This window comes from Acipenser ruthenus, chromosome 4, assembly GCF_902713425.1.
Source record: "Acipenser ruthenus chromosome 4, fAciRut3.2 maternal haplotype, whole genome shotgun sequence".
NCBI classification, from domain to species: Eukaryota; Metazoa; Chordata; class Actinopteri; order Acipenseriformes; family Acipenseridae; genus Acipenser; species Acipenser ruthenus.
The window spans coordinates 21022480-21037953 of record NC_081192.1 but is presented as its reverse complement, the minus strand read 5'-3'; the positions used below and the strand labels follow the sequence as shown (position 1 = coordinate 21037953).

General features: G+C 38.8%; 1 protein-coding gene across 2 annotated transcripts in view; it reads right to left on the bottom strand.

The window, feature by feature from the left end:
* LOC117400450 (V-type proton ATPase subunit H-like) overlaps window positions 1-15474 on the bottom strand; it is a 69513-nt gene that overhangs the window by 28627 nt on the left and 25412 nt on the right. For both annotated transcript variants that reach the window (XM_034000446.2, XM_034000445.3), the window contains exons 10-11: window positions 8069-8247; window positions 6153-6278 (exon numbers count right to left, since the gene is read on the bottom strand). In XM_034000446.2, the coding sequence (XP_033856337.1) occupies window positions 6153-6278; window positions 8069-8247 (305 nt within the window). The remainder of the gene's footprint in view (window positions 1-6152; window positions 6279-8068; window positions 8248-15474) is intronic.

Sequence of the window (15474 nt, the reverse complement as noted above, 5' to 3'; positions counted from 1 at the left end):
ATCTTACACTACAAATGGAACAATTTGGGGGTCATCTTTGATCCTGATCTATCGTTTGAGACTTATATTAGGGAAGTTACAAAAGTATCTTTTTACCATTTGAGAAATATAGCCAAACAGACCAATTATTTATGCATCTGATGCCAAGAGATGCATGCCTTTGTTTCATCTAGAATTGATTACTGTAATGCACTTCTCTCTGGTATCCCAGCTCGTTCAGAATACCACCGCTAGAATTCTGACTAAAACCAGGAAAAGCGAGCATATTACCCATTTTAGCCTCCTTACTCCTTATACCTGTGCAGTATAGAGTATATTTCAAGATTTATAAACTATAACTTTTTGTGTCTCGCTCTTTAACACCTCACCTAGAATATTGTGTTCAGTTCTGGTTACCTTGTTACAAAAAGGATATTGCTGTTCTAGAAAGAGTGCAAAGAAGAGCGACCAGAATTATCCTGGGTTTAAAAGGCACGTCGTATGCAGACAGGCTAAAAGAATTGAATCTATTCAGTCTTGAACAAAGACGGCTACGTGGTGATCTGATTCAAGCATTCAAAATCGTAAAAGGTACAGACAATGTCGACCCAGGGGACTTTTTTCAACTGAAAAAAGAAACAAGGACCAGGGGTCACAAATGGAGATTAGATAAAGGGACATTTAGAACAGAAAGTAGGAGGCACTGTTTTACACAGAGAATTGTGAGGGTCTGGAACCAACTCCCCAGTAATGTTGTTGAAGCTGACACCCTGGGATCCTTCAAGAAGCTGCTTGATGAGATTCTGGGATCAATAAGCTACTAACAACCAAACGAGCAAGATGGGCCGAATGGCCTCCTCTCGTTTGTAAACTTTCTTATGTTCTTATATGATCAGTAGCAGTAGCTATAATAGCAGGGGCACATAGCAAATTCTTTAGTAATATATCTGGGAAATTAATTATTGTCATTAATTGTCAATGAGCTGAATGACTAAACTCCAGTTTCTCTATGTCAGTACATTCATTTTTCCTGTACAGGCAGGTGTCAATTTCTTTTATTTACAAGCGCTGGTATTGTGTACCATTTACATGTGATTTGTATTATGTTTCCTGCATTTAATGTTATGTACCGGTATATCAAAATTGTTTACATTCATTACTGTACGTAAATTGAAATCATTCTTACCTACAATTACAATGCACCCAAAACTGCAGTTCCTCAATGGAGCAATTTTAGCTGGGTCTGCTTTTTATTTATCAACAGCAGGAGGGTGCGGAATTGAAAAAGGGTTATTAAAAGGGTCTATAGTGTTATTTTAAACATAATTTTTCTGTTGAGATTTAAAGGTTCCCATATAAAATCCCTAGTCAGGCTTAATTTCACGGTGTCAGTTGGATAATAGACATATTTTAGTTTTAGGCCTTATCCCACCCACTAGGATACCAAGGCAGATCACAGAGGATACTGAATAAAAATTTGTTGAATTCACAGAATATACAATTTTGCCAAAAAAAAGCATTTTTACATGTTTAACAATGCATTCAGTCTGTCAAACATGGACACATGCTTTTAAATACTAGATTGATTATTTCGAGTATCGTGGTTTGTATCCTATGGTATGAGCAATGTTTTTTTGTTTTTTGTGTCGCATGACCATTGTAGCTACAGTACCAGTAAGGCTCAGAAAGTTCTGGTGCTTAAGCTATTGTATTAAATATTTGAAAAATACATGCATGTTTTCCATATTTCCTGAAACAATTTAGATGAGAAAACATTAGGTTATTATCATAACCCTGGTTCCCTCAAATAGAAATGTAACCATTATCGAATGGGTCAGTATACCCAAGCCATCACAAGGGCAAGATTGTCGCACAACCGATATGCTACAAGGCTAAGCCAAGGCTGCCTTGTGTGTTACCATTCAGAACCCCAGTAACAAGTAGCTAGGGCTAAAAAATTGAGGGATAACTTACCTCTATGCCTGTGTTGTAAGGGTTGGCTGAGGATCCATAACATTAAGTCTGTAGAACCTAGTAAAGGTATGGGGAGTAGCACACACCGCTGCACTGCAAATGTCCTTGACAGATGCACCCTGGAATAAAAGCTCACAAAGTTGCCATGCTCCTGGTGGAATGGGCAGTGAGCTTTTCTGGAGGGGGCAAGTTGGCCAGCTCATAGGTAGTCCTGACTGTGTCTGCTATCCATTTGGATAACCGCTGCTTAGACAGGGCTTGACCATGGGACTTCGCCCCATAACAGACAAAAAAATTTTCAGACTGCCTCCAACTCTGTGTCCTGCCAACATAATACGCTAGTACCACACAGGTAAAGCATATGGAGCTGTCGCTCCCTGTCAGACTGGAAAGGAGGCGGATGGAAGTCTCCAATTCCACAGACTAGTTGACATGAAATGCAGATAGTTTTCAGCAAAAAAGTAGGATTGGTACTAAACGTAACATTTGTCCTGGCTTCTACAAAAATTAAGCAGGCTTTCGCAATTGAAAACACTTGCATCTCACTCACACGCTTAGCAGATGTGATTGCAATCAAGAAAGCCGCTTTGAGCAATACAAATTTCAGCTCAGCTGAATGCAAGAGCTCAAATGGAGGCTTCATGAGTGCATCAAGCTCCTTTCAAAAATTGCCCCGCCAGGAAGTGAGTTCCTGGGGAGACAGAGTCAATTTTGACGTGGCAAGCGGAAATAGCTGCCAGATAGACATTTAACAAAGATGGGGATTTCCCCTCGTCAAACAGGTCCTGCAAAATTTGCAGTATAACTGCCATGGGACAGGTCATGGGGCTAGTCCCCCGAGGCAGGCACCACATCTGAAAGAGCAGGCACCACATCTGAAAGACGCCCCACTTGTACCCGTACTGAGAATGTGTGGATGCTGCTTTTTTGTAGGGTGTCAATAACCCTACAGACCCAGATGGCTCAAATGCAGCCACTCAGGGGCCAGACCCAGAGCTGCAGGATCAATAGGTCGGGATGCCATAAGGTCCCCTGCGCCTGACTGAGCAGGTTGCAACACTTTGGCAGTCTCCATGGCTGGCCTCTCATTAGATGCATCAGGGCTGAAAACCACAGCCTTCTGGACCAATAAGGGACTACTAAGAGCACCTCGGCCTGGTCCTGCCTGATTTTCTCCAGACGCAGTGGGAGCATGGCGAGTGGTGGGAAGGCATATAACAGTTGCCTCGGCCACTGGTGTGCAAAGGCATCTATAGCCAGTGGGTCCCCGCCTCTTTATGGAGAACCAGAGGGGACAGTGGGTCGATTCCTGGGAGGCAAAGAGATCTATCTCTGCTCTGCCGAATCTCTCCCAAATGAGGCTCCCTTCTGGTGACAGTGCCCACCACTGCACCGAGGTGTAGATGGGCTGGCGATGTCCACCAACAGAGTGTGAAAGTGGCGAGACGCTGTCAATAGGCGGTCTCGGTTCAACGCGGGCTGAAAAACCCTGCTGTTGAGCCAGGGCAGAAGAGAGTGCATGCGCAGGAGACCCAAAGATAGGGTCTGAGAAGCTGCTGCCATCAAGCCCAGAAGTTTCTGGAACGTCACTACAGTGAGCACTCTGTTGAGCTGAAAGAGCTCTAAACAGGTGGCTATTCTCTGCACTATGCCGACAGCGTGGACAGCATGAACCTGGAGTCCAAGGACACTCCTAGATAGGAGGCTGAGAAGACGAGAGCTGGATCTTCACATGGTGGCCGGTGACAAGGTCCATGTGGGTGTCTGCCTCTGCTGGAGACTGGGCGCAAATGAGTCAGTCATCCAGATAATTGAGTACTCTGAAGCACTTCAGTCTCAGTGGGGCCAAGATAGCTTTTATGCACTTCGAAAAAGGCACGGGGAGCTGGATAGAGGCCAACTGGCAAGACCCAGAACTTGTATGCTGTTCCCAGAAGGGCGAACTGCAGGTACTTCCTGTGTGTTGGTTTTATGGGGATGTGGAAATAGGCGTCTTTGAGGTCTACCATGGAGAGCCTGTCACCTGGCCAGGTTGACTGAAACAGCTGTTGCACTGCCAACATTTTGAACCTCCTTCGGCTCAGATACAGGGTGACGTGTCTGAGGTCGAGGATCGGTCTGAGGCTACCATGCCGCTTGGGCACTAGGAAGTACCTAGAGTAGAACCCTTCCTCCCATTCACAGTGAGAGTGCTGCAGCATCTCGTCCACCGCGGGACCAAAGGTATGCCCTGGTGTAATAGGGGCACCCAACTGCGGTGCTTTGTCCCCATCACGCATGCCTGGGAAAGCCAAAGATGCCTGTGTGCGGCTACCAGTGCAACCAGGTTTACCTACAGCCTGCCCACTCAGTTTTGACAGACGGAACAGGTTCTTATTAACCATGTGCAACTCATCCAGTTGTGGTGGTGAGGGTCTGTGGGTTTTAGTGAGGGACCTCAGCAAATGGGACAGGCAGGCTACCAGCTGTACCAACTCGGCAAATGAAGCCTCCACTGACGAAAATTGGGCCAGGCCCAGCATCTCTGCATCATGCACCCTATATCATATGGGAGATACTGAAATTGAAGAAGGAATCTATGAAAAAGACCTAGGAGTTTATGTTGACTCAGAAATGTCTTCATCTAGACAACGATGGGGAAACTATAAAAAAGGCCAACAACATGCTCGGATATATTGTGAAAAGTGTTGAATTTAAAATAAAGGGAAGTAATGTTAAAACTTTACAATGCATTAGTAAGACCTCATCTAGAATATTGTGTTCAGTTCTGGTCACCTCGTTACAAAAAGGATATTGCTGCTCTAGAAAGAGTGCAAAGAAGAGCGACCAGAATTATCCCAGGTTTAAAAGGCATGTTGTATGCAGACAGGCTCAAAGAATTGAATCTGTTCAGTCTTGAACAAAGACGACTAAGCGGTGATCTGATTCAAGCATTCAAAATTCTAAAAGATATTGACAATGTCGACCCAGGGGACTTTTTCGACCTGAAAAAAGAAACAACCAATGACTTACAGGTCGGTTTGGTTAGTGACTTTTAGCACAGGGTCGGTACAGTACTGGTCGGAACCGGGTCGGTTCGGTGAAGGAGTGACTCAAGCCGCTGGCTTCAAGTGGGGCACAAGGCCACAGGGGGTCGTAACAAACAACAGGTTGTAGTGCACAAATACGCATAAAATACGCACAAAACAAATACAGCAATTATTTTTAATATCACATATAATTTGTGTAAAAACACAATAAATGCAAAAGTCTACAGCAGAAAAAGTAATTATCTGAATAGGCTCTCCTATCAGGTCTGTTTAAGATATGATATCTTAGATATGATGCGTGGACAGTGTGGCAGTAGCAGCTTTGTAAAATTTAGGCCACAAAAGGGTTAATTGTTCTACTACAATACACGTGATCGAGCTTGACCTACATTTTTTTGTTTGTTTTAGTCTTTAACATCGCTATTTTGCTTGGCAGACAGCACCAGACATTATAGCGCCTGAGGGTCTATAATGCATTGAATAATAATTGGATTAGTGGGTACACAGATATTTTTTTTAATGCAAGTGTAACTTAGGTAAATATGGAAGGACAGAGATGACTCCTTACAAAGTTCATCATATAAGCACTTCTCTTGACATATTAAATAATTGAAGTGTGACATAGATACAAATACCTTCATTATATTACAGTTCAGTTTATTAGACATAAAACTAAAAAAAAAAACTAATAAAAATATATATATTTGGACAGCTGAAGTGTCAGGATAAATTAGAATTTTAAGTCGATAAACTGTTAAATAAAGTTCATCTAGACAAATGCTAAATGTCTCCTGACATGTTATGTCACTTTGTATAGGTCAAGCACACCATCATGTGACAAAAATTAAGCAGTTTTATGAATATTTCATCTTTAAAATTCCAGTCATAGTATTCCGATTTCCATTCACGGGTAAGTAAATTATTACCGTAATATGGAAGGTTATCATTTCCTTTTATTGCTGAAAAATCTGTTCTCTGCTTGCCTTCCTGCCAAAGAGTACTTTGGACGGAGTACAAAATAAAACCTCTGCTTGACACATCGATCAGCTAGAAACATGTGCACTTGCGCACATGTGTATGTCCTTTAAACTGTATTCAAATACGTTTACATATTAACTAAAAGTAAGTACTTTTTACTTTAAAATGTGTATTGTGTTGAGAGAAACTTACTTAAGTAGTTCATAGTTCTTTTCGTTTAATCGAACTGCATTTTCCCTCCAGAATTTTTCTGACTTGTGTACAGGGCTCCATTCCAAGCGTCCAGATTTTAATTCAGAACTGTATTCATCAAATGAGCTGAAAAAAGAGAAAGAAAACTTCAAACATCTTATGTTTTTTACAGAAATTCACAAAGTCCTTCCCCAGGCATCTTGTTGAAGACTATGCCTACTTTCATTTTTTTTTAAAGTTACAGTGTGTATGGTTTATTGAAATATTATAGATTAAAGCTAACACCAACTAGATAAAACCGTTTACATCCTTCTACTGCCTCAAATCAACACATAAATTAGTAAAAGTATCTGCTAGAGTAATACATGTAGAATGAAGAGCCATATATTGAAAACAAAATATAAACATGGCTGCTAAGGACCTACATTTAATTAATTCTGCCTGTCCCACACTACAGGACTGAGTGATTTCTAACTAAATTTTGCCCAATTAAGATACTTAAAAACACTAATGAAGCCAAGCTACCTAAAACTGCACATTTTAGTCTTTAAAAGGGGTTAAAGAACAAAGTGTAAATTTAGCAGTACTGCAGTGTTATTATTGACTTTACAAGACGAATGGAGATGTTGCTATTGAACAAACCACCTTACTGATCAAGCCACTAGAGAATCATCTTGCTTTGATGAACACTTTTTGAATGACTCATGCTCTACTACACTTCTCAATAATACAATGCATTACAGAATTCTTGAAAGATAATTATCCGCAAAATATAAATACATACATGGTACATGGTACCTCATACATAAACTAATAAATTGGTAAGGCTTTTGTACTGAGTAATCCCTTCCCAAGAAGAGGCGACAAAGGACATACACATTTCTGGTACTGATTTAATCAACACTGGATAACATTAATACTCAGCACTTTTCACATATGTACTAAAACAATGGCAGAATTTGCCTTAGAACAACACAATGAAAAGATTGTTACCACTAAATCTTAAATTTTATTATAAATTTTCGAGGCCTATTTTTGGCACAATCAGAATTTTTTGCAAGTTCTAAAAAAATAAAACATGAAAGCAAAACATAAGGATTACATACATGTTTTTTTTTTTTACAACATGCAATTGGAAAACCTGTCAACAGAATGCACAAGAAAGGTCTTGCTTAAATGATACAGTATTTGATGACTATACACATTGCTTGTGTGGTTAGGGCGCACAGGTCATGGTAGATTGATGGACTGTACACTTTAGCCACCTTTGCATTGTTTCTATGCAGAAAGAAAACAAAACAGTAACACCAACTGTACAAATACCAGGGAAATCAGTTTTCTTTATCGTCTCAGTTTTCTTTATTGCTAATATGATTTTAAAATAACCCATAAGAATGAATAAACTAAACTTTCAGCCTCAGACCTGGCAATTTGTGTGTAAGGGTGCAAGGCAAAAACTAAATTGAATCAGGTCAACCAAGCATAGTCCTTTAATGAACCATTTTAAAAGAGTTTTAAAATCTATTTATTTCTATATTTTTACATCATGGCATTAGAGTGTGATGTTAAAGAACAATGTCCTCAAGCCCATGAATCTTCAGCTTCACAATACATAAACAAATAAAGAACTGAAAAAAGATCTTTTAAAAAAGCTAACTACTTTTTTTTAGCACTGTTTATTGTCCAAGTTAATTGGGAAAAAGCTAACACCTAAAATATAGTAGAATGGACAAGTTTATTTTTTTAGGGCTGTTCAATGTACAGTAGTTGCCTTCTCTAGAGAAGGAAAGTGATTTGTGGTGTTACCAGTTTCAAACATTAATAAATATGTTCCTTTTAACACTGACAACTTTATTAAGTCATCCATACAATTGGTACAAGCGACAAAGAAACTGGTTAAATTATCAGCATCATACCTGAGATCCTGAACACTTTCACCAAGCTTCTCCAAAAGGAACTTGATATCCTCAGAGATGTCTTCATCATCGTATTTCTGCTGTTCTAGATTCTCCAGCTGCTTCAGCACTTTACATTGGATCATGGCCAGAGCATATTCTTGGTGTGTCTCTTTATCAGCAGATTTCTCCAAGAGATTCTAAAGATTTGAGATAAAAATATGAGTAAAACTTTTAAAAAATAAATAAGTAAATAAGGCAAAAAAATACAAGTAAAACCAAATAAATTTAAAAATACAGTAGAAGCTATCCTATCTGTTCCTTTACGTCACCATACCCTCTAGTAACCAATGAACCTGTTGCATGTGTCATTTACACATACTGCTACAAACTGAACTGTACTGATGGAAACTAATCAATGCACAATTCGTTATGGGGCCAAAACAGTAAATTCAGGTCTTACCACAACAAAGTGAATTCTGTTGCAGACAACATTTTTTTTTTAAGCTGTGCATTTGGGAATTCTGTTTTAATTTTTTAGACAATTGACAAATTCTGTATTAGTGTTTTGTTTTGCAATAAATTTCATTGGTTTTCTTTGTATAGTATACGTGCAGTACCGTACTTTGGTGTTTTAGACATACTGATGTACCTGACATTGTTAAATTAGAGACTACAATGTAGTACAATGACTCCCTCTGCGATACAATATTTTTACATATCCAATGTACCCCTGGAACCAATTAAATCAGGCATGAAAAGTTCTACTACACTGAAACATTTACATGAGCATTTATAGCATAGAATCGTAGAAGTATAACAAAATAGTGCTTAGCTTGTGCTGTAATAGTCCTCTTTATTTTAAGCATTGCTTTAGGTTTGTTGATGCAATTTTAACATTAAATTTGTTTTATACAACTATCCCGAGCAAGTGTAAACAAACTCTCCGGATTATAATGGCAGTTTCATTTGTGATGCTCTAATGTAATTTCTTGATGTCGGATAATCCTCAGGAGTGCGTTGTGGAGAACATTTGCAGATATAAACGCTTTTTAAAAGTATGATCCACCCATTATCTGTAACCGCTTAATCCTAGAGGGTCGCGGTGAGCCGGAGCCTAACCCGTCAGACACAGGGCGCAAGGCGAGACTACACCCTGGACAGGACGCCAGTCCATCGCAGTTAAAAGTATCAGCTGAATACATTTATTAAATACACTATCATTTGGGGAAGATAATTCTGTCATGTTAAAACCGCTTCTCTTTATAGAAACATCAGTGGGCTTAAACAGTAGGTTGTGTTGAGAGCTCAGTTATAAAGCAAAAAACAAAATGAAAAAAAAAGTTCTGTCCATTATTTTATCATTTTCATTATAAAAATGTGATGAAATACTGTTCTGGCAAATATTTAATTTTGCTTACAGAAATATAGGAACGGACAATTATTTCTGTTTGTATTAGTTTATAACTTTATATCTGGATTCATAGAACTACAGGAGGCAGGAAGTCAGTAACAGGGCTTAATGTAAAGCCAAAACCTCAATCTCAGCAGTTTATGTACATCTGTTCTGCGATACACTGGCAGTATACAAAGTAGGATGAATAGGACAGCTACTTGCCAGCCGTCTCCTCAATTGGAAGGGTGCAATGCCATTAACCGAAATTTCATTACTTAGTATTTTTTTCTTGATCTGATCCTATACATTTATTAAAATAATAAAATGACATATAACAATTTTTGTATGACCTACATTTTTCACCACTTATACACGGTTTATGTGTACATGTACATGTGGAAACCACTCATTCAGACAGGTTACACAAGTAATTTGATAATCCAAGCAAAAATCACTAGGGGACCATATGGCAGGTGATCACTGTGGATTCTGTGTCGCCAAGAAGATATGAAGGTGCTATGATAAAGAATTGTAGGTACTTAAAATTGCATCAACAAGCCAAAAGCAATGCATCAAAGGGGACATATTACTCAAAACGAAGGTAAGCTCTTTTGTTAAACTCCCACACCTATAAACACTGATTTTAAATACAAAGTGTCTAGTAGCCTATATATTGTATTTTTTTAAATAAAAATATAAAGATTATTCTTGTTGAAACATCACCGTTTCCAAAGACTTAACTTTCAATAACGTTTTTGGGGATCTAAAAAAATCTGTAGTGCAATCCATGACCCTGAAGCAAATGAACAGAGAAAAAAAATATGTTTCCACTAAACTAACCATCAAAAATATAGAAATTGCACAAGCGAAGTAAAAATGTAACTGTCTAGAATAGACATTTAAAATGTATTTTATTGAAGAAAGAAAGGATTTTTATTTGGAAAGTATATATATATATATATATATATATATATATATATATATATATATATATAAACTTTGCAGCCCCATCATTAAGCTATCCTGGTCTAAAGATGCACTGACACCATACTTCTTTTTTGTAAACCAGAAAGAAATATGGGACTCTTACAGAAGGGTCATTAATCTAGTAATGTCCCCTAGTTATACACTTGCCTTTGGGTTAAAATGCAAATAAGTAATCATTAAGGCAAAGTAGGGGGTGTAATTAACATAATCTTACATAGTCTTACTAAAACAATAAATAAAACAGAGTGATCACTGGGTCGAGTGCTGTCCCACTGCTGGAAGGGATTGATAGAATGATTAATTTGCGGTACGAGCACTGCAAAATAAGTCTGTCAGCTGTCATTGGATGGGCTTTTACAAAGCCCCAGTTCCTTTCACACCTTGCCTGCAAAGACAAATTTCCTTATAAATAATGTGCATTCTATAAGCGAGTATCGATTTTATTCAAATTATCATTTGCAAGCATCATACAAGCAGCTCATTAGAACCATCATGTTTTATGATACATATCATATTGTGACCAGCATATCGCAATACGTACTGTATCGTGACAATGTATCGTTATACCCCTCATGATGGCAGTAGTCGATGGTCCACCAGAGATTAACCTTCCTGTTCCTGACTGTCACTAGTAGTTTCTCAAACCACATAGTTTATTATTATTATTATTATTATTATTATTATTAATAATATCGTCACGTTCCAACCAATCAAACACATATATAAAATTCACATTGTTATTAAGTCAAATAAGAAAAAGAAACAGATTTATGCCTAGCCTCTTTGTTTAGTGTTTTTTTTTTTTTAAAGTAAAGATTAGAAACTTTAGCGCATAATTTCACTTTAACTTTCATCTTATTTTGAGTGTACATTTACATGCCTGTATTTTGGAGCCTTCAATCAAGGCCAGATTTTCTTGGAAGCAGTACTGCACATTATTCAGACTGAGCAGACAGGTGACACCCAGATGAGAGTCAACCATGTTGATTGCTATAATTTGCCAAACAACTGGACAAACAGTTACTTGATTGTAGGCCTAGAAAAGCTGTCAACTTTATGGAGAGCAGCAATCAGCACCAATTCAAGTAGCTTTTTTCATCAGTTGAAATGTCAAATCCATACCATTGACCCTCACATGGGTGTCATCAATGCTTACTTTGGAGAGCTAAATCCGGATAATCAAATAACAGCTCAATAATGGTTCACTAGACAGCTTCCAGTAACCCAAATTATGATATACTCATTAACTTGTACAAAGGAAGGTCCTCATCAAGTTTCATTGTTAAGTCTAGGAGCAAGATGCACCTGGGAATTTTGGCAAACTTTGAGCCCTGTAAGACTCTCAGTCCCTGTGACAGAAATACAATGAGTTTTGGTTGTAAATCTCCCTCCCGACCTGTGAGGTTGCTAAGCAGCGAAAGTAGAGTTCTTTGGATGGGCTGGCCTGACAGTTCTTTCCTAGGGCCGGGAAGTTGGTCAGTCTGAAAGAAGGCGAGACTCCGCTGTAGGAATGTATTGACCCGGAAGGGAAACGACGTAGCAGCTGTAGATAGTAGAGGCAGCTGCACTCGTTTACTAAGGGGTCATGCGTGATAGCATAAAGGGGACAGAGAATCGAAATCTACTCCTTTGCTTGGTTGTGAGAGACAAGAAACTGGAAGGACCGGGAGAAACCCCTACAAATAAGAAAAAGGATTTGTGAGTGTTTTGTTTGTTTTGTCACTGTTAGTAATTGTCTTTTGTTTGTGAATCGCTAGACGGCTAACACATATCCAGAGGTATCGCCTTGGGCCAGCCCTACCTGGAACAACACTACACCACAGTCACTGTATAATTGTTATCACCCACCATGAGCACTACTGCACGCACCCGGACTGGTGACCATGTACTGTATTATTGTGGGGCGGATAAAGTGCGTTTATTATTTGGACTGCAATCCATGTATTATTGTTTCTTCCGTGCTTTACACATTGGTGTGTATTGCCGGAGGCTTATTGTTTGGTCGCCAGACCGGGAGTTATAAATAAAAGACTCCCTTTTCCGAAACAGATTACAGTTTCCTGGCGTGTGATTATTTCTGCACTGCATCACCTCTGCACCTGTTTCCAATCAGCAGTCACTTTGCCACAGTCCCACATTTAGTTTGAAAACAGCTGTAGAGATTTTATACAAATCATTGAAGACTTAAAGGTTGCCATACACCGGATGAGATGCAACAAAAATAAATAGAACCTTTCACACACCATGTGACACGCCCAGCAAAGCAAGGGTGTCACTGGAGGGCAGCAAAATAAATAGGACTGAATCCAGTATTTTTGACAGCTCAATATTAAAATGAATTTTTTTTTTTTTTTTTTATATTTTCATTTAATGTAAAAATGTATGGATTATGAATTACAAAACAATGAATAACTGGATATACTTGGGGTGTGTGGTTTATGAAGACAATTATCCATTAGGTGATGAAGATGCCTGGTATGGTATGTTAATTAATATTTGCAGAGAGTGATGGTAAGTGTTTGTAACAATAATTATTCTTTTGTGTATATGAACAGGAAATATTTTCAATTTCTGAGGGTTACAATTTACGTAGAAAATATCAAAAGGCTATACTGTTTATCAAAAATAGTTACATTTCATAGTATGGCCACTGGTGTGCAATCATGTCGCACAGAAAGTGTTGTGCTACCCTTCAAGAAACTGGATCAAAATGAGTGCTAATCAAAGAAGTATAATTACTGAGCAGCCCTATTAGCTCATGGGAAAAAAAAACACATCTCACAGGCCATCACTACAAGCTTAATGTGCGCTGTGCTACAGTGTACAACTATATTCCAGTTACAAGAGCTTGATACAATATGTTCACAAAACTAGTATACCAGTTCTCTCTTATTTATTCTCTGCTAACAAAGGTTTGTCAGCAGAAAAACACAGTGACATTCAAAGGACTACACTGTTTTATCACAGCTTTTTCTGTGCTCAGCATTTTTAGACAGTAAACTAGCCAGCTGGAACCATAAAGCCTCAACACAACAGGGAGAGAGTATGTAGCCGTGAGAAAAATAATGGTAAAAGAAGAGCAACCTAAAGCAGAATGCTTAAATCCTGAGCTGCAAGGGCAAACAAATGAAATAGATAAATAAAAAACCTGAAAATGATTGATATCTGTGGAAAAGTAGCAAATCATGATGAATGAATTCTGACCAAAAACTTCACAAAAAGAATCAGCTGTACATTGATATACATAAAACCTGTCCACTCTTTGGACAACAAAGATCATGGAAGCTTATTCATAAATAATCAAATCAGCACAATTCATTCTGGCATCTGGATAATTTGCCGATCTTACAAGCAGAAATGTATACAGAGCGTGATTACTCACCAAAACTCATTCCACAATTTAATCAACTGGGAAAAAGAAAAACCTCTAAGATGGCCTCTGTGTCAAACTGTTTAACATTAAACTTTCTAAAAATAAAAAAAACGACACATGCATTTTCAATAACACCAAATAATCTTGATGTGGGATCAGCAAAGATAGTGCAATTCAGTTTAGCAGATAACTATTTAAGCAAGAAAACCCATTTACATAGTGTATTCAGTTGCTTCTTCAAGCCATTCTGACATGGTACTTTGTCCTTCAGACAGATGCATTTTTCAAATTGTCATTGCTAATATGCTACGACATCTGGTAAACAGGTCATTGTGAGTTTGGAGACTTTGATTTATTTATCAAATCCATGCACCCAGGGGGGAACTCATGGCAGTATCTCTGGCTAGAGAAGGATGAGAAATGCTGGATACCCCTTAAGAACATGCTCTGCAGTGTTCAATGCCCAAGTCTCACTTCAGCTTCCACAAGAGACCACAACTCGTGGGTTTGAAATACAACATTTACGGGGTTTATAAAAAGTGTTATTTACTGGTCATTGACTTATTCAGGACTTTCTGTAGAGTCAGAGTGAGTCAGAATATCATTCTGTGTATGAAAGTACCAGAATTGAAATATACAGGAGGAGGATTGTAAGCCATTCTCTGTGTCTACTTGGTTTCTGGTCACAAACTCCCCCACTGACAAAGAACGATTTTAAAAAGAATCATAAACTAACTGCTGAACAAATAGCTTATCTTCACGATCGCTGAATGACTCTTCTGCCGCCGCAAGCCAGACAGTTCTGGGTGCTTTGACACCTAAGACAGGAACCAGTCCATCACATAAATCCAGCCGACAGGGGGCGGAATAGCGGACCAATTGAGAACAAGGGGCCGCGTCGGAACAAGAACAACCAATGAGTGACACTCCACGTGGACTTAGGCACCGCCCAAAATGACCAAACTATCCAATCACAGGGGTAAAGAAAACATTACAAAAGTATGAGCGCAACACTCAAACAGCGCTCCCGACACGAAATCCAAGGTTCTGCTACACAAACCAGTCTTTGAACTGTGACAATCTGGAGATCCAGACTGCGACCAGCTGGGTCACAGATACCGTTTTCGGACAGTCCAATACGAGATAACTATTCTAGTGTTTGCCTTGGTGTGGGAGTCCACTGCGTAAGACATCTAAAATTTGATTACATACTTGTAATCAAATCTAATCTCTAATTTACCCCCGAATGATCACAGGAGAAAGAGTTGGATGAACATTTGAAGTCGACATAAATTGAAATATATATTCAATTTATTGAGCTAGCAGTGCCGGAGTTTGTGGTAGAATATCCCAGACATAACCGGACGAAGCGTGCGCATTTGGTGGAGGAATTGCTGTTTCAGGAATACCTAAATAGTTAATGACTCTTTTTCTTTGCAAAGACATTTGTTTCGTACCCTGAAGTGGAGACGAAATGCAAGGAAGGCAGAACCGGAACCTGGACCTGTCCTTGCCAGCAGGAGAGCCTTCGAGCGCCTGTATTGTTGAAGACATGGAACAGTTGGAGGAAGCAGTGCACATCTGTTAAGTATTCAATGAGTAGTGTTTTTAATCCTTTTATGAACTCAAGAATAAGCCGACAAAGTAAAATTAATGTTTTGTTTTAAGTGG